The sequence below is a fragment of the Rana temporaria genome, chromosome 3 (genome assembly GCF_905171775.1).
Source record: "Rana temporaria chromosome 3, aRanTem1.1, whole genome shotgun sequence".
Classification (NCBI taxonomy): Eukaryota; Metazoa; Chordata; class Amphibia; order Anura; family Ranidae; genus Rana; species Rana temporaria.
This window is the reverse complement of record NC_053491.1, coordinates 398,103,664-398,128,296: the sequence shown is the minus strand read 5'-3', so window position 1 is coordinate 398,128,296 and position 24,633 is coordinate 398,103,664. Positions and strand designations below refer to the sequence as shown.

The following is a 24,633-nucleotide window of genomic DNA, read 5'->3' as shown; positions in this document are numbered from 1 at the left end:
CCGGGCGGGAAGTGGTTAAAGGTTAATGTTTTTTCACCTTAATGCATTCTATGCATTAAGGTGAAAAAACATTGGATGTTTTCCAGCCCCCCGGTTTACTTACCTGAGCCCTCAAAAGTCCCACGTCGTAAAATAGCAGGCTTCTCGACTGGGCTTTTCAGCTCTTCTCTGCTCATTCATTGGATGACTCATTGGCTCCCGCTGCTGTCAATCAAACCAATGACATGGAGTGCCGGGGCAGGGCCGAGTGATACAGCCGGCGGCTATAACGGGAGCGTGCTCGCAAGCTAACCCCCTTGGGAGAGAGTTTGCCATGAAGGGGGTTAGCTGATGTGGGAAGGAGCAGAGACAGCCGCCGAGGGACCCCAGAAGACCAGGATTGGGGCCACTCTGTGCAAAACGAGCTGCACAGTGGAGGTAAGTATGACATATTTATTTTAATTTTTTATATTTGAACCTTTACAACCCCTTTAACTATAAAATGAGTATTTGCTAACTACTTTATACACCTGGTCTATTGTATTTTTGTTTCTAATGCCAATAGTGGATAATATAATGTATGCTATTATGTAAAAACTACTGTTCAAGTAGTTTTCATTTTAATAATCCTGGAGTAAAATAGACCAAATTCACAATGGTATAGTGGATAAAATACATGTGTGCAATATTGTGTTGTATAATAATAGTTATATTCTCTTTTGATGACAAAGGTAATTTTAAAGTGGGCCTATCTTATTGCATTTCCAGGATGCTCCCCAATTGTACCCAACAATCATCTGCATTCATTGTGTACTCCAGTGGGGTACTTGGATCTGTTTCTGTTATATTAACAGTGAATACATTGTCATGTCACAGGGCCTGGGCACAGACGACAGCACACTTATCAGAGTGATGGTTTCTCGCTGTGAAGTTGACATGTTGGAAATCCGTTCAGAGTTCAAGAAGATGTATGGCAAGTCTCTCTATTCCTTCATCAAGGTGAGAGCAATGCACAGTGGGAGCCACATGAAAGAGCGTTGATGGGAATCAAACCCAGACTGCACTGTTTCTGAAGGAACACTTTACAAAGTGATTTTTGTTGCAGTGGTCTTTATGTAAAGGTGTCTAAGTACTAAACCTCACTACTAAGCATGAAGCTCATCCTGAATATGAATTGGTTAGGCATGGCTGTCGCATGTCTACATAAAATTGCACACTATAGAAACTATTTTGAAAATTAACACAAATAATTTTGTGTTAAAGTTTCTGATGGCAGCTTGCAAAGATTTGAGTGTTTTATTGACATTAAAAGCGCAAACGCCTTGAGGCATTTTTGACTAAAATGTGGCTAAAACTTGTTCATTTCCAGGTGATCATATTTCCCTGAATATGGCCAGGTCATAACATTAACACAATGGACTCCATTTGCAGAATAAACTTGCATGAGATATTTAGGTGCCGGGACACATTTTGCCGAAATATCGCATGTGAGCCTGAAACTGTTGATTCACCAGACCGTTTGTGTGGTATTTACCCAAAAAAAGCTGAAAATGCTCGGTAAATACCACATGAATAGGCGTTAAAATCTATTCACAGAAGAAAATAAATACATTATTTCACAAAATGAGTACACCCCTCACATTTTTGTAAATATTTTATTATATCTTTTCATGTGACAACACTGAAGGAATGACACTTTGCTACAATGTAAAGCGTAGTAGAGTGTACAGCTTGTATAACAGTGTCAATTTGCTGTCCCCTCAAAATAACTCAACACACAGCCACTAATGTGTAAACCACTGGCAACAAGTGAGTACACCCCTAAGTGAAAATGTCCAAATTGTGCCCAAAGCCACACGATTTAGACATCATTGGCTGTGTGTTGAGTTATTTTGAGGGGAGAGCAAGTTTACAAGCTATACACTCATTGCTTTACATTGTAGCAAAGTGTATTTCTTCAGTGTTGTCACATGAAAAGATGTAATAATAAAATATTTACAAAAATGTGAGGGATGTACTGACTTTTGTGAGATACTGTAATTGAATGCATGTGGAAATTAAGTAGCATGCAGGATTTGTGGAATATATACTGGCTGTTTGTTTACCAGTAAATATGGTTGTGAAGGAGCGAGCAGCTGCCGCGTCCTTAACAACTGATGAGTCATCAGCTGTCAGCGGGATTCCCCACTGATGGCTTGATCTAAAAAAAAAAAAAAATTGCAGGCATTAAAGAAAACAAAAATGGGGAGGGGGGAGGGACAGTGTAGGCCTCCCTCATCGACAGCTGATGACTTATCGATTGTTAAGAACATGTTGGTCACCTGCTCCTTAACAACCACTAAAAAACATGGTTGTTAGGGAGTAGGCAGCTGCCAGCGTCCTTGACATCTAATTTAATACTGTTAATAAAGATGCTGGCCAGTGCCAGGCGGTAAATTACTGCATTTTTCCGCTAGTGAAATACAGAAAGATTTAATAAACTAACTCATGCAGTATTTTAGTTTGTGTATGTGTGTGTGTTTTTTTTTTTTTTGTGAACGCCACAAAAAAGATGCAAAGCAATATTTTACAACAAGGAGAACAATACCTTTTTTATGAATGGAGCCCAATATCCTTTACCTGCACATATTTACATAAATATGCCGTAGGTTCTTTTTTTCACCCAGATAGATTTTGTCAGGTCATCTTAGGATTTTAGATCAAGCAGGTCTATCATCATGTCAACTGTCCTGTTGTGAAAAAGTATTGTTAAAGTATTTGCCTATTGATTAGTAAAGTCATTTGACAGGTGAAATCCTATAAACCTATTTCCCTGACATTTTGCTTTCCAGGGAGACACTTCTGGAGACTACAGGAAGGTGCTTCTGAAACTCTGCGGAGGAGAAGATTGAGTCTATTACCCGCACATGTGTCCAGGAAAATTCTTTATATACGTACAAGTCCTACTAGCAGTAAAATAAATAAATCTCTTTTTATGATGACTTTCATTTGTATTGTTTTTGATTTTACTGTCAATAATAAATTGACTGAATATCCATAACGGCAGAGGAACATTTTTTGCTTTGTTTAAAATACTTTTCTGAATTTCAGTCGTCTTGGATTCTCCATTGTCCTCTGGATTTACCTTTTTATACTATAGCAATGAAAATGGCACTCCAGCCAAAAGAACAACTTCACATTTTAGTTGGTACAGGGGGATGGTGAGAACATCAATTGGCTTTTATTGTTGCCTGGGTTCCCATTGGGGAGATTTCCCCTTATGTTCTGTCTTGGTGACATGAACAGCAAGTGAGGGGACGCATACTGTATCTGGCTGATGTGCTCCTCCTTTCTGCCTAAAGCTGTACTTAAAGTCTGTTTATTAAAAATGTGAACAGGTACCTTTTTTATGGTGGAAGAGACTCAGTCTCTTCTGCCATCAACCAAAGAAAGCTTGAAAAAGGTGATGGGGTAATTGGGGAGAACATGGATGTTGCATTATTGGAGGAAGGCACTGTGCAAGGCAAGTCTGCCATAATGTGCTAATATGCTGTTTTATACCCATTGCTGAGATTTTCTGCAAGATGTCAGTTTAGGGCCATGCCACGCTAGTGATCCTGATGCAAGGTAGCAACTCTCTCAGGAACAGGTCACTAAGAGAGTGCCATGGTCTAAGATGGCCTTTATTCAGTGAGTCAATGCAGTCTCAAAGCACTCCTCGCACTAGCCCACTAGTGCATTGGGAATCCACCTGGTTTTGCATTAAACCTCAACTGTATGAATAAGGCTGTTACTAGTCTATGTGGCTCTTTTGGATGCAGAAGGGAAGTGACTAGGACTTGGACAAGAAGACAGCACAGCATACATATGCAGAACAAGCTTCTGAAGTGTATAATGGCCCCCACAGTAGCTAGATCATTCTGTTATAGTAGGCATTAGTTTTAACCAAGCTGGTGCAATAAAAAGTGACCGAAAACATGGAGTTGTTTTTAAATGTTGAAATACAATTTTAAATCGATATAAAACTGTTTACAAACAAAATACATACTTACCATTGATCCAAAACTGTTTAGGACCACATAATACAAATATTTTAATGTAGAGTACAAGGCAATAAACATTATCTTACAAGCTACGGTTGTTGGGAAAATCTTCAAAAACTGGATTTAAGAAAAACTCCTGTTGGAAGAGTAGGTTTAGGGCTACATCAGCAATTTCATCTTTCCTACTGTGAGATTGAAGCACTTGGTAACCATTATCTTGAGGCCAATGTGGTGGCTGCCAACCAAGCGGTTTCTTAGAGAACAGACAGATGTGCATGCTGGAGCTGACCGCCCCACAATGTGTTTGCCCTGTATCTAATTTAAAGAGACACTCCAGTTGCACAAGTTCCAATTTAATTCATTGGAACATAGACGGGAGCCAAATGCAGCCTGTCCAAAGCAAGCAACAGCAACCAGTCGTTTTGCTTCACTAGACTGCCTATTCAGGACTCTCCATGCACTACCCTATAGATGCTGAATCATCCTCCCCAGCCAGCCAAAATAGACCACATTGGGAAACTATCTTCTACTGTATACAGGCAAGCTTTTAGAGTGTTTGAGAAGGTCACATTAAAAAACTTTCCATTGAGGCATTTGAGAACAAGGATTGTTCCCATCAGTATTCAAGCTTTGGTATCTTGTACTAGACATGGAAACCAACCAATGGGGGGGAAAAAAATAGGGAAGATATACAATGTAAATATTAAATGCCTAGAAAACATTTGCATTATGGCATGTGGTGTGCAATGCAATGACGGAAGGTGTCTGCAAAATTTTAAGTGCTTCCGAAGGGCAGTGGAGGCATTTTGAGGATACTAAATATCATCTGCATGTTCCAGGTGGTGCTTACCATCCCAGTATATAAGATTAGGTTACCAAGTTTTAGAACTGCACAGGTTTACTTTTAATTTGTTAATCTCTCTATAATTCCATCATGCTGTATTTGGCTTTACTTCAGCTAGTAACCACATGGGAGGAGAATCTCATTTGCATAGGATTTCAAATGTCACAACTCCCTAAGACACAAAGGAGACTGGCTTAGTAAAGATGTCTGTCTTCAATTTCCTCGGTACCAGCAAATGGGTACTTATCAGTCTTAAAAAAAAATAAAAAAAGGAGGATAAAAGTCGGCGCTTGTGCCAAACTAAATGTGTACCACCAACCTAATTGCTCAGGGTAGGGGAGATGCAAATGGTACAAGATAATAATAATAATAATAATAATAATAATAAAAGCAATGAAGTCCATAAAGTTCTTAAGAAGTAACTTTTGAAGGCAGCCCATGTGATGGAGTCGATAAAATGATTATTTTGTGTTTTGTTATTTTACTCCTAACCACACAAATATTACTTTCCTTTCTTATATTGTTTTATTTCTTGAGAGAGAGAGATTATATATATATATATATATATATATATATATATATATATATATACGTGGGTGTATTACAATACTATTATTTTCCTTAAAAGAGGCATTATAGAGTTAAATCTCGGCCCGGGAAGTAAAATTGAAAACGGCTGCTACTCGTCCCCTCCTCCCTCCTTCCGGCCCCTTCCATCGACCAAAGCAATATGGCCCCCAACACTGTTGAATGTGAAACAGCGTGGCAAGCAGAGACGTCACAAGAGGAGACCATATATGGACTAGCGAATCAGTTGTACTCATATGAATGTCACTCTGTCTATAAAGCTACATGCCAATAAAGGTTCCGTCTCTCTTGCCGTTGGGATGTAAAGGATGTAGACTGTATTTCTCTCTTGTCTGCGTGCTTCACTATTATGAATTTGAATCAGAGGCAGAATGGTGGAGTGTCGATAAGTTGTCTTGGGTGCAATGGAATATCATAAACGGCGTTAACCCCTATCCCATTTGGGGTTCCATTACAGTTATGCTCTGGAGTTGTGCCAGGGGGTATCCTTATCACCCAGTGGAAGGGTAAGAAGAAATCCTCTGGAATAGCTGGGGATAAAACACAGGCGCTACTCTAAGTGCAAGAATTCAAGAAATATTTAATTTCGTATTTACATTAGGTACTCACAAAAGTGCCCCTGGAAGATGTCATTCTACTGACGAAACGGCGTAGGGAGGAACGGCGTGCTGACGTCATCACTGTTTGCCCGCGACTATCCGGAAGGAACGAGCAGATTATTCAAGCCGGCCGGCTTTTACATTTTAAATACACGCCAATGTACTACTTTGGACATGTGAGTGCATAAACTTTGTTTTATCAATAAATCGCTTTGTTAGCAGTACTACTCTGTTTGCCCTTCTTGTCTTCACTCCTGGGTTCAACGCACGAGTGCGTTCTGGCTAAGGACTATCCATTTTTTCCATCTGGTGTGGAAGAACCTAGCTGGGGAACGGAGGTTATCAGATTCAGTGCTACATGAGATTTATTATTTGGTGTTCGGTAAGCAGAATATTTACTTGAGGTGGAGGTGCTTCAATCAGCTGTCTTACACTCATTGTGGATTTTCTTTCCAACACAACTCGGTGCTTACATGAAGATTTGTTACGTTTACCATCTTTTAGCTGACCACAGCTATATGGACTATATATATTTCTGTGCACTATTTCACTTTGTAATTTTTAGCACATAAGCACTTTTTGTCTTGTGGTGTGTATAATGTTTACCATATCATGTCGGTAATGATTCACACACACACACCATATTAGCAGCGCAGCATTTATCCTCTTTACATTCTATATCATTTGTTCATCTAACATTTTTTTGCTGCAGCAGCCACACACATCAATATATTTTGATATCACGTCATTATTAATTATATTCATAGACCTGCGCTGTATTCCTCACATATATATAACTCACAAAAGTACGAACAAAACAGGCATGTAGGAATGTGGGCATGGATTACCGAACGTCGGTGGGGTCAGTGCATCCATGGGCTGATAGCTGCGGTGTCTGTGAGCAGGCTGCACTGGTGTTGGCTGACACTTCCTGTGTCTTGGAACGCACGCAGGGAGCCAGGGGGATGACGTCACTTGCGGATGGGAGATAGCCAATAGCCAACGCGTTTGCGGAGCATGTGCTCCTTTTTCAGGCCTAACGGCAGCTGTGATGGATCAGGGCTTTTAGGCCTGGAGGACTGCGCTTCTGGGTCCCAACGACACCCAGCTTTAATTAATGTTCAACAGTCTTACAGGGGCTGCCATTGCCGGTGTCTTATCGAGTTGGTTCCCCTATCGGATCTGATCAGGGTGATATTGACACGCTTCTCTATACGACATGCCGCAGCAAGGAACGGAGGCTGATGTGATATTGAGCAGTGCTTTTTTTAATATGTTTTAAATGCATCCCTTGCTGCCGAACAGCTGTTCAAGCTTGGGATTTCCGTCAGCTCGGATTGCGCCTGCGCAGTCAGGGGGGAACCATATCGATAGGAGGAACCATATCGTTGGAACACCGGCTTTCACATGAAGATGTTAAATATCTGGTTGTGTCTTGCCTCAATGCTTTTGAATCAAAGCAGCTAGCAATAAAAGTGGTCACATGATAGGCTGAACTACGAATCTTGGGAACCTTCTTTTGAAAATGGTAAAAATTCTGTGATTTAATAAAGAGAATGTGTGCAAATTTTGATTTTTTTATATATTTTTTTCAGTTATTGCAGCATTTTAACAAGGGGAGGGGGCCTGTGACGGTATTACAATGATATCCCCGTCAACGTTCCCTTCTTCCCATAACGAAAATCACCCCAATATTCCACGAGGAGGAATATTCCTGGGATCGCCCAAAAAGCCACACATGAGACAAGCTTACTGCTGGAACAACACCGATGTCATCGGTCTGTTAGGAGGTTGGTATATAGCGGCTGGTGGGTGTGAGGGCGCCGTTGGTCGTGGAGGTTGTACCTGTGGTGTGACCTGGTTCGTCTTGCGAGTATCCGCATATTCATCCGCCAATTTCGCGGCCTCTGGTAGAGTCATGGGCCTGCGATCTCTCACCCAGTCTTTGACGTCCGTCTGGATGTGATTGTAAAATTGCTCCAGGAGCATTAGTTGCAAAATGTCCTCTGCGGTGGTGGCCTGGCTGCTGTTAACCCAGTTAGAGGCCGACAGGGATAACTGGCATGCCCATTCCGCGTAAGAGTCTTCCGTGGTTTTGCGTGAGTCCCTGAACTTCTGTCGGTGGGACTCTGGGGTTACTGCATAACGAGCCAGGAGCACTTCTTTAACCCGGGCGTAGCTATGGATATCCTGATCTGGCACGGTCCGGAAAGCATCAGAAGCTTTGCCTGACAGTTTGCCTGACAATATTGCAACCCACTCTCCTCTAGCTATTCGGTGCAGGTTACATTGTCTCTCAAAATCTGCCAGGTAGTTATCAATTTCACAGTCCTTTTCATCAAAAGCTTTAAAAGCGCTAAACGGAATCTTCCTTGCGTCTGCTGTGCTGTACTCACTGTTTGGAGAATGTGCGGCTGCTTGTTGGACTGCTGCCAGTTTTAACTGTAGTTCTGCATCTCTTATTTGTTTATCCTTCTGTAGCTCTGCGTCTCTTATTTGTTTATCCTTCTGTAGTTCTGCCTTTGCTAACAGGTCCATCACTTTCAGCACCACATCTGCCGTTGGGTTCGGACCGAACCATGCTAGCTTCTCTCTCATTAGCTTGTTGGCTGGCGATTCCTCTTCCTGAATCACTGGTGTCTCCATCTCTTGTACTGCTGGCGTTGCTGCAATCCCGTCCTCCTGGTCTCGCTCCATTAATTCTGCTATGATGACCCGCTTGGTTTTGTTGCTAGCAATCCTTCCACGAACTTCCAGTAGTTCTTCCAGTGTCTGCTTGGAATCCGGATGTAAAGGGGAATAGAAGGGAAAATCCCACTGCTGCCAACCAATTGTGACGGTATTACAATGATATCCCCGTCAACGTTCCCTTCTTCCCATAACGAAAATCACCCCAATATTCCACGAGGAGGAATATTCCTGGGATCGCCCAAAAAGCCACACATGAGACAAGCTTACTGCTGGAACAACACAGACTTTTAATGGTAAAACACAGAGCTTATATGTGGTTACAACTGTTACAATGACAATCTCCCCCCTCACACAGTGAAATAAGGATATTTCTTTGAACTAATCAGTATCTAGCCGGTTCGGCTCCGCTATGTTTAACCTGATCAGACACATTCCTTTATCAATTAACATTTAGAACAATACACACAAGAGAGTCAATTAACTCCTTGAAATAGGGAGCTGGCTGAGGAAGGGTCATTAACATATCAATCCGCCTGTAACACATGAACCCTTTTTACCTCTAACACACACAATATAACGAGAAGGGAGAATTACTGAAGCATCCTTCACAGGGCCCTCACTGAATATATGGACATTGCAAGGTTTACTTTAAGTGCATGCATGTTGAGTAATATATAATCTTAGCAATGACAGGTGTTTATTATCTCTCACAGAAATCACAGCACTTCCCCTTAAGCTGGTCATATATTATACAATTTTCTTATTCAATTTCCTTTAGACTTTCCTTCAACTATGGTGGTGCAAGGGCCTGCCTATATGCATACAAAGTTAAAGTGTTTAGGTTTGAGCTCACATTATATGGTTTTGGTAAAGCTAAAGGAAAATTGTATAATGTATAGCCAGCCTTTGACTTTGGGGCTAAATACCTAATTTTGGGTGTGTTTCACACCAGAATGGAGTATGGGAAAGGTATGTTCCATGCATATATTCCACACCACACTCAAATGCACTGCCTTTGCAATCTTCTGTGGGTACCAATGTAATATTAGAGGGCACCACAAATGCAGTAAGTTTTGCGGGTGCCAATTCATATGGTACCGCAGTACCATGTGATTTGGAGCACCATTAATTTAAAAGTAGTGCATGCAATACTTTTTCTGCGTTCGGTATGATTTTCAGCCCATGCAAATGAATAAGCTGTAGAATATCACCATATAGCAGTGTTTCTCAATTCCAGTCCTCGGGCCCCCCCAACAGGTCAGGTTTTCAGGATTTCCCTCAGATGAAAAGGCTGTGGTGATTACTAAGGCAGTGAAACTGATCTAATCACCTGTGCAAAATAATGGAAATCCTGAAAACCTGACCTGTTGGGGGGGGCCTGAGGACTGGAATTGAGAAACACTGCCATATAGGAACATGGCACGTGTCCTTGTACGATTCTGGTGTGAACCACCCCCTAGCCTTTTTTCATCTTGACCCAACCACTTTCCCAACCTAACCTCCTATAACTGAAGTATGGTTAACACTGCAGCAGCCAGAGATGTGGCAAACATCACTAGAGGGAAGTTATTTTTATTGTACACTTGTCTAAAAAATAAGCTTGCCCGTACTTCAGTTTTTAAAATCAATATTTACAAAGTTTGTACAAGGACTATTTGGTGGGGGGAGAAAGAGTGTCATATTGCTGCACTTCCCCTACTGGTCTAAAACCTCTCCCTGCTGCTAATCACTGTCCATTACAGACAGTGTCTCTCTCTACACTATCCACATGCGAAATGTGCACCAAGCCCAGAAGCTAGGGTCTTAAATAGACTCTGCTTGACCCAAGATGGCCACCAGAGTCACATGGTCTGACAGCATCCAATCACAGCTGCTCCAGTGGCCCATGGGAACCATGTTCCTCTTGACTTCCTCTACCTCTGCAATGGTACTGCGGTTGAGCACCACCGGTACTGGAGAAAGTAGAGTACACCTGCCTACACCTGTACTGGTAAGTGTGTATATATTAAAAGTCATCCGCTACAGTATTTGTAGCTACTGACTTTTATTTATTTTTCGCATGACTAGAGTTCTTTAATGCCACAAAAAAAAAAAAAAGTTTCCCTGGAACTTTGGTTCACCTCATTGGGGACTCTTCTCCCTGTCTCAGTACTACCATATTTATCATAATTTCTTCAGTTAGTTTAGCGATAGCTTGTTTATTAGAAGCTATAGATAGACACGTTATTGGTGGTTGTTTCATATTCTTCATCTAGCTAACCTAGTATTATGACCATAAAAACTGCTGCACTTAATTTGGAAATTGCAATTATTCCTTCTTTGCCATTGGAGTAACTCTCTTCATAGTGCTAAAAAGTTATGTATGAGCTGCGGCTGAATTCCCAGTGACATAATACAGATATGATACATGCATATTATATAATCCTGCAGAGACTATTATCCTAGTTAAGTAGTGACTAAATGTTTTGTATGCCAGTTGGATAATCAATGTTTAATAATTCCTTGTATTAACCACTTGCTTACTGGGCACATATACCCCCTTCCTGACCAGAGGACTTTTTGCGATTCGGCACTGCGTCGCTTTAACTGACAATTGCGCGGTTGTGTGACGTGGCTCCCAAACAAAATTGACGTCCTTTTTTTTCCCCACAAATAGAGCTTTCTTTTGGTGGTATTTCATCACCTCTGCGGTTTTTATTTTTTGCACTAAAAAACAAAATAGAGCGTCAATTTTGAAAAAAAAATATATATATTTTTTACTTGTTGCTATAATAAATAGCTAAAAAAAAAATTCTCAGTCTAGGCCGATACGTATTCTACATATTTTTGGTAAAAAAAAACAAAAAAAAAAAAACGCAATAAGCGACTGGTTTGCGCAAAAGTTTTAGCGCCTACAAAATAGGGGACAGAATTATTATAATTTTTTTTTTTTACTAGTAATGGCGGCGATCTGCGATTTTTATCGGTACTGCGACATTATGGCGGACACATCGGACACTTTTGGCACCATTCACATTTATACTGCGATCAGTGCTATAAATATGCACTAATTACTGTATAAATGTGACTGGCATTGAAGGGGTTAACACTAGGGGGTGAGGGAGGGGTTAAATGTGTACCTTAGTGAGTGTTACTAACTGTGGGGGAAGGGGACTGACTGGGGGAGGTGACCGATCTGTGTCCCTATGTACAAGAGACACAGATCGATCTCCTCTCTCCCTGATAGGACGTGGATCTGTGTGTTTACACACACAGATCCACGTCCTTGTCTCTGTAACCGCCGATCACGGGAGCCTGGCAGATATCGCGGCCGCCAGGCACGCGCATCGGCATCCCAGTGATGCGGCAGGCACGCGCCGCCCAGTGGCCAGGAGGAGCGGAGGCCGTAAAAACACGACGGCTTAGAGAATTAGAACCACCCTGCGGCCGTATAAAGTCGTTAAAGTGGTTAAATTGGTGGTTAAATTGGATCGAAAATCAAAGGTCTCATGCATATTGGCTTTTTAGCCCTGGTGCATGAGACTCTGGTGTTCAGGTGTGGGTGGGAGATACAGGTGCACAGTCCAGATCTTCTGCCACCAGCCTGTAAAAGTCTATGAGAGACTGACAGCTGCTGCAGCTGGACTGCGCTACTAAGGTTTAGGGCCGTATATGCCCAGGAACAAATTCTCCCAAAGAAAGCCATATGCACATTGCCCCACTAGCTGCCATGAGGTTTAGTGTGAACCAACTCCGGAGACTTGTCTGTGCAAAATGATCTGCAGTGATTGTTTTACAGAGCAGCGGGTGGGGAAATGATAAATGTTCAGGGGGCAATATTGCAGTTTCCTGAATGCCTAGGTAGTGCTCACCCCAAAGCAGCTGTGTGCTGTTTGGGGTCCCTTGTTCCTGTGACCACGACTCTGCAAATAGCCCCATGCACTCTCGACACACCTGGCTGCATGGGGAATATTTATTACAGATGTACAGTATATTCAGTACCCTGGTAGCAAAAGCGCGATCAAACAGCAGCAATATTACAACGTACATAAAACATTTAAACTATAGCAAAAAATATATATTGCAGATACGTAAACGGCAAAAAAAAAAATATATATAATATAAAGAAACACTGACTTGGTGTAGAGAGCAACTCCTAATAAAGTGCTTCTAAAGACATTACATGTGTAGCGCCCACCCCAATTTTCTGGGGACTAAGTGGTGACCCCCAGAGGCAGGGAGGGCAGACATACTTCCTCAGGGTGCAGGTTATTAGGCATGATGGGTGATGAACAAGAAGGAAAGATTGGGTACCACTCACTTTTATTTAAACAAATAAGTTTATTTCTCACAACAGGAAAAATGTGGGAGAGAGGGGATAGGGCACAGGACACCCTTAGTCAAAAATAGTAACGATCAGCAAATAGGCAGATTTGCCGAGTCCTTGGACAAAAATGGTGAGATAAGGTAGAAAGCAGTACAGGAAAAGAGCCTTTAAGCTGAACCAGCACATCTGTACTTTGTAGAATAGGTTGTCTCTTCTAGTAACTGAACTTGACTCATGGAAGGGTAGGAATTCTATGGATGCTTTCCGAGGCTCTTGATGGGTCCCCGTTTCATGCAAGAGTCAACTCTGGTAGGTCACCTCAGGTCTCTCCATCCCTCTCAGAATTGTTTCCGGATGTTTAGCAGGCCTTTCTCAGCATAATCTTGAACACCTAGATTGGCCTAGGAGCCAGGAGAGCACCTATAAAGGCCACAGACCTAGCAGCTGTTTCACACACCCGCCCAGACAGGCGGGAAGAATCTAGATCACCTGACTGCCTCCAAATAAATACCTCGTCCCAGCATGCAAAGTTGCCAGTCTTATTGGCTGAGAAAGGTATGTTTATTCATAACCTGAATGAATGCACTGTAGCTCATCACACTAATGTCAAAGGTAACAGTGCCATCTACTGACAAAAAGCAGAAGTCACAGCTAAACAGGATTAAGAGAGAAGCCATTTGGCCTCTAAACACTATAAATTAGCCAGGCTGGCTACCACCCAGCATAATTTATTTACCTGTAACCCTATTTTGAAGTGTGTATGGCCACCATAAAACTGCCCTGTTCACAGGGTGAAGGGTGCAGGAAGAACCGTATTGTCGCTCCTTTATGGGAAGTTGAAAAATAATGGAACTACTGGTGGGACAGATAATGTTTCAGGGCAGGCTTATAAAAATGCCAGTGACAGATATGTAATTTTAATGCTGTAGACACATGGCTTTAGCATTGAAGTGATCTGATAATTATTAAAACAAAACCCTTTTTCTCTGGAAATGTGAAAACATGCGGGTGGTATTTTTCTCTGGGATGGAGACAAAATAATTTAGCAGAAAAATAAAAAAGATGCAGTTTTTCCCTTGTGATGCAGGATTTCAATTCTGCAGAATTTCATTATTCTGAACATAATCTAGCAAAGCAATTATGTTTCTATTTATTTCTTTCCATTATGCTTCTGTTTTAAACAAAAAGCACTAGCTCTCTTTATTTTCCAGAAGTATTACCATTAAAATGGTTTGTTTCTGCAGCTGTTTTTACAACCTACTCACTCATTAACCTCATTTGCTACAATACATTGTGCTTTGTATATGAGCAGCTCCATTGAATTCTTTTTCGTTAGTACACTCACAGCAAAAAACTGTAGAGTAAGTGTGTGTGGGGTGCATAATAATTTCATGCCTGTCCTAAATATAAAACTGCTTTCATAAAAACATTGATTTAAAGGAGAACTATTCTGTATATTCCAGTAATTTTTTTTAAATTCATTTTGACTGTTACAAATTAACTCGCTTGCTGTCTACTTTATTTTCTGGAACTGCAAGCACTGGTGTGAACTATGTCATTAAAAACCATACAACCCACTTTCAATGCATTTTTAATGCAAAAAAAAAAAAACGCACTGGACTGCATGTGGTGTGAACTGGCCCTCAATAATTTTTTCAACTTTACATCTATTAAATCTTCTGCAATTGTTGTGTTAACTTTGTATCAGTGGCGGTGCGTCTATAAAGGGCGCCGGAGCGCCACCCCCTCTGGCTCTCGCACCGCCACTGATTACAATAACATAGATTCATGCATAGCATGAATCTGTTATTGTTGCCGCTGCCGCCGACTATTTAAATGGCTGGATGGTGAGCGCTGGCCACCTGAATAACGGCAGCTGGTTGGCTGTGTGGAAGTGCCTATCAGCCAGCGGCTCTGATAGGCTTTCCGAGTACAGCCCTCAGGCTGTATTCGGCTTCTGGAAACTTATCTAAGGGGGGGGGGGGGTGTGTTCCTTGGATAAGACTGACAGGCGTCTCAGCCAATCAGGTTAACCGGTTCTGGTTAACCTGATTGGCTGAAGCATCATCGAGGGCGGGAGAAGACATCGAGGGACGTGGAAGGAGGATGGCTGACCCCCAGAAAGGTAAGTGCCGGGCGGGGGAGGGGCATTTTACAGGGCACAGCGGCGACAATGGGCACAGTGGCGACAATTGGCACAGTGGCTGCTTTTGATGGCATGGCACAGTGGCTGCGTTTGATGGCATAGTGGTGGCAATTGATGGCACAGTGGCTGCGTTTGATGGCATGGCACAGTGGTGACAATTGATGGCACAGTGGCTGCGTTTAATGGCATGGCACAGTGGTGACAATTGATGTGTCCATCACATACAGCCTCTGTGCCCATCATATACAGCCTCTGTGCCCATCATATACAGCCTCTGTGCCAATCATACAGCCTCTGTGCCCATCATATACAGCCTCTGTGCCCATCATATACAGCCTATGTGTCCATCACATACAGCCAATGTGCCCATCATATACAGCCTCCCTGCCCATCATATACAGCCTCTGTGCCCATCACATACAGCCTCTGTGCCCATCACATACAGCCTCTGTGTCCATAATATACAGCCTCTGTGTCCATCACATACAGCCTATGTGTCCATCACATACAGCCTATGTGTCCATCACATACAGCCTCTGTGCCCATCACATACAGCCTCTGTGTCCATAATATACAGCCTCTGTGTCCATCACATACAGCCTCTGTGCCCATCACATACAGCCTCTGTGTCCATAATATACAGCCTCTGTGTCCATCACATACAGCCTATGTGTCCATCACATACAGCCTATGTGTCCATCACATACAGCCTCTGTGCCCATCACATACAGCCTCTGTGTCCATCACATACAGCCTCTGTGTCCATCATATACAGCCTCTGTGTCCATAATATACAGCCTCTGTGTCCATCACATACAGCCTCTGTGTCCATAATATACAGCCTCTGTGTCCATCACATACAGCCTCTGTGTCCATAATATACAGCCTCTGTGTCCATCACATACAGCCTCTGTGTCCATCACATACAGCCTCTGTGTCCATAATATACAGCCTCTGTGTCCATCACATACAGCCTCTGTGTCCATAATATACAGCCTCTGTGTCCATCACATACAGCCTCTGTGTCCATAATATACAGCCTCTGTGTCCATCACATACAGCCTCTGTGTCCATAATATACAGCCTCTGTGTCCATCACATACAGCCTCTGTGTCTATCACATACAGCCTCTGTGTCCATCACATACAGCCTCTGTGCCCATCACATACAGCCTCTGTGTCCATCACATACAGCCTCTGTGCCCATCATATACAGCCTCTGTGCCCATCACATACAGCCTCTGTGCCCATCATATATAGCCACTGTGCCCAAATGTGCTGGGGGCGCTTGGGGGGTCAGATATGTGGTGGGGGCGCTTTTTGAGAGAAAAGAGCCATTGCAAGTGGGGTAGAATATGTACTGGAGGTTTTTTTGTGAGAAGGAAGAGCATTGCATTGCACATATCCTCGTAGCCCCTCGATCACTCATATGACATTACCTTGTCCTCCTTCCCAGACACTCTGTCCCCCTCCCTCCTCCATCTACAGAGCATCATACAAACTTAGTGCAGACCTGAGATCAGAGCGTCCCTGCTGCTCACCCCTCCTCCTTCACGTGTGTGTACAGAACGGACAGGGAAGGAGGGGAGGGGCTTTGATACACTGCTCAACCAAGCTGCTGCCAGGCAGAGGGGAGACTCATCACGTCACAGCCGGAAAAAAATAAAGTAAAAGTAACAAAAAGCGACCCGCTGCGAGCCTCACTGATCACACACATCCATCTCACAGCAGCAAACTTCTATCACACGCCATAAGCCCAGGGGTGGGCGTGTCATGAGAGGAGCCAAACACCCAACCAGCAACTAGCATTCTCCCAGCTTCCACGCCTCACCGTCGTGACACAGCCAGCTGGGCGGGGTTATAGGGACGCTGCATCTCCTCTCTTCACTGGCATAGAAGAAGTCAGTTCGGAAGTTTTCCGGAAGTAGCCGAAGGTTGAGGGGGCTCGCGACCGGATGGCACATTGAGAGGAACGGTCAGAAGAAGAGAGCGAGGAGGAGGGGCTGGAGGGGGCCCGGAGCAGAGGGGGTAATAAGTTGGTGACCCGGAGTAATTATGAGAGGGCTGGGGTGGTGACCCGGAGTACACCGACCAGACATTCCTTCCTGTTCATGGCTTGTCCGGTACAGACCGAGACGGTGACCCGACACACAGGTAGGTGACCCGGAATGGGTGAGGCTGTGAGTGTACGTCTGTAATGTGTCCCATGCCATGGAAAGGATCTGTAAAGTGCTGAGGAGGATCCCAAATCTTCTACAATCTACAGCAACTGTCACATCAAGTCAGGAGCAACCAATCAGCTTCTAGTTTCTGCCTGTGTATCTAAGCTTTGAAAATGAAAGCTAAAAGCTGATTGGTTGCCATGCACAGCTCCTCCAGTCCTAAGCTGCCCATAGATAGATAGATATTCGGCTTATTCAGCAGGAAACGGACAAGATTTCATCCATATAGGACTGTTGGAAAACTTTTGTCAATCAGCACCTAGCAGACACTCGTCATGTCAGAGTATGGAGGATTCCTTCACCCACCTCACTACTAGGTGAGAAAAGGGCAATGTTGTATTTTTTTATAATAAACATGTCATACTTGCCTGATCTGTACACCCCCAATACTCCTGTTTTTGCCCCCCCCCCCCCCAGTGCTCCTGCCCCCACAGAAAGCAGCTTGCTCTGGGGGCACCCAAGCAGGCTCACTCCCAAGCCGCTGCTCTGCATGTCCATCCACACACAGAGCCGTGGCTCAGCCTCGCCCCTCTCTCTGCTGATTGGCTCACTGGCTGTGACTGACAGCCAATGGTTCTTGCTTCTGTCTCAGCCAATGAGGAGGGACGGTCCCCAGAGAGCCAAGACTCTCATGCATATCTCTGGATTGCAATAGGGTATTGCAGAAGGTGTTTGTTTTGTATGTGTGTGTAATATATATTTTATCATTTTTTAAGACCCCCTTCACACTGGGCCTTCAGCTGCTTTTGCGCTAGAAATAGCCTCTGTTAAAGCAGAGGTTCTGCCGAATGTTTTTTTTTTTTGTTAAAGCCAGCAGCTACAAATACTGCAGCTGCTGACTTTAAAAAAAATTGACACTTACCTGTTCAGCGCGCCCTCGATGACGTCAGCTGAGGACGAGCAATCGCTCGTCCCTCGGCTGTACCCGCCGCCATCCTCGGTTAGGGAATCGAGAAGTGAAGCGTTGCGGCTTCACTGCCCGGTTCCCTACTGTGCATGCACGAGTAGCACGGTGCACCGTCACTGGTCCCCGCTCTCTCTTGGGAACAGTGTGTTTCCCAGAAGACAGCGGGGGATGTGGGTAGAGCCGTGTCTGCCACAGTCCCGTATTCCCGGAAGTCCCCCCCCCCCCCCTGAAACGTGCCAAATGTGACACTGGAGAGGGGGGGGAGGGTTCCGAAAAGTTGAAGCTCCATTTTTGGGTGGTGCTCCGCTTTAAGCACCTGAAAACTGCCTCCCATTCATTCAAATGTGACTTTCACACTTGGGCGGTGCGCTTGCAGGACGTTAAGAAAAGTCCTGCAAGCAGCATCTCTGTGGCGGGTTGCGCGCCGTATTTAACATTCCCAAAATGCCCTGCCTATTGGAATGAATTGGCAGCGCTTTAAAAGCCTTTTCAAAAACCTGCAAAACAGGAATTTTTAACACTTTTTTTTTTTTTTTTTTTGGGGGGGGGGGGGGAGTTAGAACAGCCCTGCTAGCGGCCAAAAAGCGCCGCTAAAACAAATGCCGCTTTAGCACTAACGGCAGACGCTTTCAGTGTGAAAGGGTTCTAAAGTGGATGTAAAGCCTCACCAGCGACGTGAATGGCCTCAGATGATGCACAGAGATGAAACGAATCTAGCTGTGTGCAGTTGGCACCCCATGTTTGTAAAACCTGAATAAAAAAAATATACCATTCGTTTGTGCTGCAAAAATGAGTTTTTGAGATATTAAACATTCACTTTAATGCAAGCCCCGCCCACTTTGCACCCCACATTGCTGAATTTTAAAAAACAACACAATAGGATCATCATTTCCCTTTTATTTGACCCCGGCCGTACTTGTTGACAAAATACTCTGCCCATAGGCAAGATGCGACATGCAAAATTCAACTTGCCCAACGACTGCAGTTTCCAAAGTTGAACCTTGGGCAATCCCAGGATCCCAGGAATCTCAGCCTTAAAGGAACACTAAAGGTTCGTTTTTTATTAGATCAATTGATTGCTGTAAGCAAGAGCATTTAGATATCACTTACCTAGTTTTTCCTTTTGACCTCCAAAATACAGTAATCCAGGTTTGAAAATGCCATTTCCTGTCTCTCCTCTTCTTGCTTTCCACCAGCATCTGAGCCGTTTTGCATGGTGGAAAGCAGAATGTGCTCACCCCCTCCCTATGACTACAGCCCTGCGTGAAGATGCTCTCTTATCTCTCACAGACATGGAGGCTAAGCCTAATGGGAACTGTAGTTCCCATTAGGCCGTGATGTAGCAAGAATGAATGTGCACCGCAAACCAGGAAGTCAGTGAGAATAATGATTCAGGAGTGACGTAGGTGAATAAAACAGCTCGATTTCAACAGGTATCAAACTAGTTATAATGCAAAACATTACTTTATACTTTATCAGCTACTGTCAGACTTTAATTTAAGAGGAAAATATTTTTGTCTTTACAACCCCTTTAAGGGGCACCGGCTTGTCACTCCATGGCGCAGGAGTCCAACACAATGCAGAGGAAACTAAGAACGGTGGTCGGCCCCTCTGTTTTCTCCAGGGCCAAGGGGATACCAAAACGATCAGTGATGTGTTCCAACGTATCGAGGAGCACTGCACATATCTTGGAGCAGGATGGACTCACAAAAAGGAAGTCATCCAAGTAATGGATCATGGAATTCACCCCTGAGACATGCTGAACTACCCACTCTACAAACATCTCAAACAATGCACATGAAAAAGAACAGATACTACTCCACATATTACTCCTCTTGGAAATGACAACCCAGCAGGCGAAAACTATCCGGATGAACGGGAAGCAGTCTAAATGCAGATTCAATATCGGATTTGGCCATGAGAGCTCCTTGCCCATAATGTCGGACCCAGAAAACAGCCGCATCAAAGGAAGTGTAAGATACCGTACAATTTCTCAGAAACCACTGCAGGATGTTACAAGGCCGAACGCAAGTTCTGGGACAACGGTGGAAGAGAGGCCAGGGAACAAGGTATGCGAAAACCTTCAGAGAAACCTACCCTTAACACAACCAAGCAGCCTCCCGATCCTGATATCTATCGAGGAAAGGCCACATCCTTTCCACCCTCACTGGCATCATCCTTTTTGTTAAGAGACTCGCCGGCATGGCCCTTCCCCTGCTTGAAGCGGGACAAGGGACTCTCTCTCTTTCTCCCTTTCTCTCTCTTTCTCTTTCTTTCTCTCTCGGAACGGCGGTCAGTGTTTAAATATCGGCCTAATTTTTTTTTTTTTTAATATATTGCCCCCCACTTTGTCGGGTAGCCGAGCCATGGATCTAAGCCAGCCAGCACTGCAGAATGCCGCAGTTCACTGGGAGGTCAATGAAGACTGGAGGAATCAGGAGGCGACACTCTGGGAGCTGCTGCCGCGGCCAGAGAAGGAGAGGAGGTGGGTGGACACGGAGTATAGGGCAACTGGGTAAAGGCTTTGCTCTTGTCTGCCTCGCTCCGAGACTCTGTGAATGTGACGTCACTGGTTGCCAGGCGGGGCGGCCCTAGCAACCAGTTTGGCAATTGTCTATTAGGGTGGCTATGTGTCCTCATTTCATTCCAGGACACTGTATTGTCCTGGAATGAAGGTGCCTGGGACACAAATGAGAATTATGGGGCAATCTGGGACACGTGGGCACCCTATACCACAAGCATTACATGTGTTCACACACTCCTATAGTGGGAATGCAGCCTTTGTAAATTGTCTGCTCTGTTACATTCTCTATTTTTTTTCTGACAGAGCACAGGGAATCCTCTCCAGGACAAGTGACTACCTGTAGATGGCTCAGTAATAGATCCAGGATGTGATCTGATTTTTATTATATAATCGCTTGTCTGCTGAATTGTGGATGGATTCAGCTTGTGCCTTCCCAGTTGTTCTTTTACTTCTGGGCTTTTGTAACTATAAGAAGTCTCCTGGAGCCCAGTCTCTATAGTCATTTTATATTTAATCAAGTGTTCAAACTGCTTGTATTCCTCTACATGGCCAGTAAAGCTGATTCTGGGGATGTGCTTGTGTGAAAGTGCAACTTAGGGCTCATCTGCACCCCCACATCCAGTGTGCAGTTTACATGTGTTTGTAAATATAATTTTTTTTTTTTTTTTTTAATAGGTATTAGTATTTATTTCTTTTTTTACTGAGGTGCATTTTGGTATTGGTAAAAATGCAGCATACCTTTTTTAAAGGGGTTGTAAAGGTTCTTGTTTTTATCACCCTATGCATTAAGGTGAAAAAACATCTGACAATTAACTCCAAGCCCCCCTCCCCGTTTTACTTACCTGAGCCCAGGAAAGTCCAGCGTTGTGAACACGCTCGATCGTTGCCTGGGCTTCTCTGCTCTTCATTGGATTGGTAGCAGTGCAGCCATTGGCTCGCATTACTGTCAATCAAATCCCAGTGACGCAGGGGGCGGGGTAACCCCCTTGAAGAGAGCGCTTCCCAGAGGTGGTCATCTGAAGTGTAGAGGAGCCGAGAGAGCCGGCGAGGGATACCAGTATCCCAGGGCCACTCTGTGCAAAACGAACTGCACAGTGGAGGTAGGTATGACATGTTTGTTATTTAAAAAAATAAAATAAAAAAATAAAACCTATACAACCACTTTAACCTTCAAAGCTGCCCATCAGTGATTTGCACTGCCAATTTTCATTGCAACTTCATTCAACAGAAGTCTATGGAAAAAAAGGTTCCTTCACTGCCTTTTACTGATTCCATTGCGACTTGCATAATCACTGCGACATGAGTGGTTCCCTTGCTGCCAATGGGGAGCAATTTGTTATGCAATTTGGAATTGACAAATTGCACCGTTGTGAATGAGGGCTAAAGCTCAACTCCAGATACAATAAACACAAATAATCATTTATTAATGAATACAGAGCTGTATTAAAGCGGTGGTTCCCCCTAAAACACATTTCTAACAATAGATTCGTAAGACCCGTTACACTGCGGGTAGGCTGGCTTTTTTTTTTTTTTTTTCGTACATACCGAGATCTCGGCGTCTCGTCCCTTGGCGGTGGGCGTTCCTATTTGATTGACGTTCCTCGGACGGGCGCATACGTGACGTCACGACTTTCCGACAGAAGCCGAACGTCATTGCGCAGGCGCCGTATAGAGTCGGCTCTATACGGCACCTGCGCAGCGACGTTCGGCTTCTTTCGGAAAGTCGTGACGTCACGTATGCGCCCGTCCGAGGAACGTCAATCAACTAGGAACGCCCACTGACAAGGGACGAAACGCCGAGATCTCGGTATGTACTAAAAAAAAAAAAAAAAAAAGCCAGCCTACCCGCAGTGTAACGGGTCTTACGAATCTATTGTTAGAAATGTGTTTTAGGGGGAACCACCCCTTTAAGCGTAGTTTGTTTATACAAACACCTCAGTTTCAATTGGTATCGTCACTTTGAAATCGTCCCATACAGCAGCATTTAGACTAGGAAAGGGCAGCACTGGCAACCAATTAGGTGTGTTTTTTATGTAACTGTATTGACAAGTAACAAAATAGAAGAATGGAGCAGAGGAATGACCTCTTCAGGTTGCTGCTACTCTTTTACCTTTTTGGTTAGAAGCCTGGGATAGGAGACAAGGCACTAATACACTATCATTTGTACAATATTATTCAGATCTACCAACAATATATAGTGCAAAGGTGTGCCTGACTGGATACATATTATCGTTTTCCTATTGCATACAGTGCATCCAGAAAGTATTCACAACACTTAACGTTTTCCACATTTTGTTATGTTACAGCCTTATTCCAAAATGGATTAAATTAATTATTTTCTTCAAAATTCTGCAAACAATACCCCTTAAAGCGGAGGTATGCTGTTTGTTTTTTACTGTACATACCGTATTATTGCCATTTTCCACCAGGCTTCCGGGTACACACTCCCGCGGTAGTAGGCGTTCCTATCCAGAGGCGCAGTGTCATGTGGGACTTCGCCCAGATGATTGACGTCTTGAGAAAAACTTCCCCTCGGCGGATAAGGCGCGTCACGAGTTTCCGAAAGTAGCCGAACTGCGAGTCGGCTCTATACGGCGCCTGCGCACCGACTAGGAGCCGTGTAGAGCTGACTGCGCAGGCGCCATATAGAGCCGACTCGCAGTTCGGCTACTTTTTCGGAAACTCGTAACGCGCCTTATCTGCCGACGTCGATCCTTTTTTCTTTTTCTTTTATAGAGGGTTCCAGCTCCCACTTCTTCCATGGCACCTGAGGGAAGGTCACCTCTGCCCCCCTCCCTCTCGGCAATCATCTGGGACACGTCACAGGTCCCAGATGATTGCATGCGCAGTGGGTGCCTGGCTGTGATGCCACGGAGAGGAGCGGGGCTTTGTTCCCCCGCATTGCTGGACCCTTGGACAGGTGAGTGTCTGATTTATTAAAAGTCAGCAGCTGCAGTATTTGTAGCTGTTGACTTTTAATATTTTTTAAGTCTGAACTCTGCTTTAAAGTGTAAAGTCAAAGCTAGTGTAAATAAGCCCCCCCCCCCCCCCCAAATCCCTAAACACTTATGCCGCGTACACATGATCTGTATTTCATCAGACAGCACCGACCAGGGGACCCCAGAAGAGGAGATTCAGGGCCGCACTGTGCAATAGCAATGCACAGACCAGGTAAGGATCTTCTTTCTGAGCTTTTCAATCACTTTAAGGGGATTGTACACAGGCTGTATGGCCGACTTAAAGTGGAATTGCACTCCCATCCACTCATGTTATCCCTGGTCAATCGCTGCCATCTTCTGTGGGTTCTGATCTTTTGATTTCATTGGCCAAGATGACATTCTAAGATGCCAAGTTTTGATTTTTTTTTTTTTGAGTTCCAAGTTTTAACAGAGAATGTGGTGTCCTGTGTCTGGCTGCACTGTATGGCAGGGTTTATCTAGAACTCACAGTTTTGAGGTTTGTAAACCTGCAAATATAAGCCCTAGGTGTCAGTTCGCACTTGTGTGATGCGAGAACCCTACGAATCCAGTGCAGGTTCCTGAATCGCACAATGGTTCATAGTGAGATCTGCAAACCGATGCGGGTGTCAATGTTAACGACATCCCGAGATCGGTCTGCAGATGGCAGTGCAAACTGTGAAATGGTGCAGAAATCGGATTACATAAGTGTGAACATCCATGCGATTTGATTCCGGACCAAAAAGTGTCCTGCACCATTTTGGTGCGAATAAGATTTCAGCCATACAGTTTGTATGACTGAAATCGCATTGCACAGACATCACATGTGATCTGAACAGCAATGCGGTG

General features: G+C 44.0%; 2 protein-coding genes across 6 annotated transcripts in view; both read left to right on the top strand.

Annotated features, from left to right (window-relative positions):
* Nucleotides 1-2,961, top strand: part of ANXA4 (annexin A4) — a 112,358-nt gene extending 109,397 nt beyond the window's left edge. For all 4 annotated transcript variants that reach the window (XM_040345884.1, XM_040345881.1, XM_040345883.1 and 1 more), the window contains 2 exons: nt 856-978; nt 2,811-2,961. In XM_040345884.1, the coding sequence (XP_040201818.1) occupies nt 856-978; nt 2,811-2,870 (183 nt within the window). In that variant the 3' untranslated portion in view covers nt 2,871-2,961. The remainder of the gene's footprint in view (nt 1-855; nt 979-2,810) is intronic.
* A 14,055-nt stretch (nt 2,962-17,016) lies between these two features.
* GMCL1 (germ cell-less 1, spermatogenesis associated) overlaps nt 17,017-24,633 on the top strand; it is a 141,754-nt gene continuing 134,137 nt past the window's right edge. Inside the window, exon 1 of one of the 2 annotated variants that reach the window (XM_040345877.1) lies at nt 17,017-17,328. In XM_040345877.1, the coding sequence (XP_040201811.1) occupies nt 17,286-17,328 (43 nt within the window). In that variant the 5' untranslated portion in view covers nt 17,017-17,285. The remainder of the gene's footprint in view (nt 17,329-24,633) is intronic. The other variant, XM_040345878.1, reaches the window with a different exon arrangement.